Raw genomic sequence first — 1,294 nt, 5'->3', positions numbered from 1 at the left:
CACAAAAAAGAGAAAAGCTGCAGCAGCACGCAGCAGCAAACACAAGCAGCAGCAGCAGCAGCAGCAGCAGTTGCTGCTGCTGCAGCGGCAGCGGCACCAGCCAGACCGGGTACAGCAAGATGACGAGCTGGAGCAGCAGCAGCAGCAGCAGCAGCAGCAACAGCAGCAGCTGCTGCTGCTGCCAGCAGAGCAGCAGCTTTCTATCGAAGCTGTAACAAAGGACCCAGCAGCAGCAGCAAGAGAATACTGCAGACAGCTGCAAGCAGCAGCAACAGCAGCAGCAGCAGCAGCAGCAGCAGCAGCAGCAACAGCAACAGCAGCAGCGGATGATGCTGCGCTGCAGCAGACTGCCGATTCTCTACTACTGCATGCAGCACAGCTGCTGCTGCTCCTTGCGAAGGTATTTACAACTCCTGCTGCTGCTGCTGCCGCTGCTGCTGCTGCTGCTGCTGCTGCTGCTGCTGCTGTTCAAGTGTTGCTGCTGGGATTAGGGTTTAGGGTTTAGGGTTTAGGGTTTAGGGTTTAGATATGTGTTTAGGTGGTGGGGTTGAGGACCCCCTCTTTTGCTGCTGAGAAGAAGACAGCTCTCTACAGCCTCTGCATGCGCCTGCTGCGCAGCAGCAGCAGCAGCAGCAGCAGCAGCAGCAGCAGCAGCAGCGGCAGCAGCAGCGCTCCGTCTCGGCATCGATTGCGCCAGCAGCAGCAACAGCAGCAGCAGCAGCAGCAGCAGCAGCAAGACATCCTGCTGCTGACGGATCTGCTGCTGTCGCAGTCTACGAAGGGCCCCAAAGGTCACCGCAAGAGCCCGCAGCAGCAGCAGCAGCAGCAGCAGCAGCAGCAGCAGCAGCAGCAGCAGCAGCACTCGATCCGCGTGAGCAACTGCAACGCGCTTCGCTGGTTTCTACATTATGTTGGTGAGGAGGAGGCCCTGCATGCAGCAGCAGCAACTGCAGCAGCAGCAGCAACAGCAGCAGCAGCAACAGCAGCAGCAGCAGCAGCAGCAGCACCAACAGCAAATTGTCTAGCGTTGCTGCTGCAGCTGCTGCAGCTGCTGTCTCGATCCCCAGCCAGAAGACTGAGGCTTGCTGCCACCATTGCAGGTGATTTGCTGCTGCTGCTGTTGCTGCTGTAGCTGCTGTTGCTGCTGCTGCGGTTGCTGCTGCTGCTGTTACTGCTGTTGCTGTCGCTGCTGCTGCTGCTTTTGCTGCTGCTGTTGCACTATTTCTCTGTCTTCCGTTGCTGCAGCAGCAGCAAATGTTTGTCTGTAGCTGAATCTGTCGCTGCTGCTGTGACT

General features: G+C 58.3%; 1 protein-coding gene across 1 annotated transcript in view; it reads left to right on the top strand.

Moving 5' to 3' along the window:
- The window catches only part of EMH_0022610 (uncharacterized protein), a gene marked incomplete at both ends in the record, with an annotated part of 4,367 nt that overhangs the window by 635 nt on the left and 2,438 nt on the right, over positions 1-1,294 (top strand). Inside the window, 2 exons of the mRNA XM_013501989.1 lie at positions 3-400; positions 539-1,100. Of these exons, the coding sequence (XP_013357443.1) occupies positions 3-400; positions 539-1,100 (960 nt within the window). The remainder of the gene's footprint in view (positions 1-2; positions 401-538; positions 1,101-1,294) is intronic.

This window comes from Eimeria mitis, genomic scaffold, assembly GCF_000499745.2.
Source record: "Eimeria mitis Houghton genomic scaffold, Emh_scaff803, whole genome shotgun sequence".
Lineage (NCBI taxonomy): Eukaryota > Apicomplexa > Conoidasida > Eucoccidiorida > Eimeriidae > Eimeria > Eimeria mitis.
Note: the sequence above shows the minus strand (reverse complement) of the source record. Positions and strands in the feature narration are given on the sequence as shown.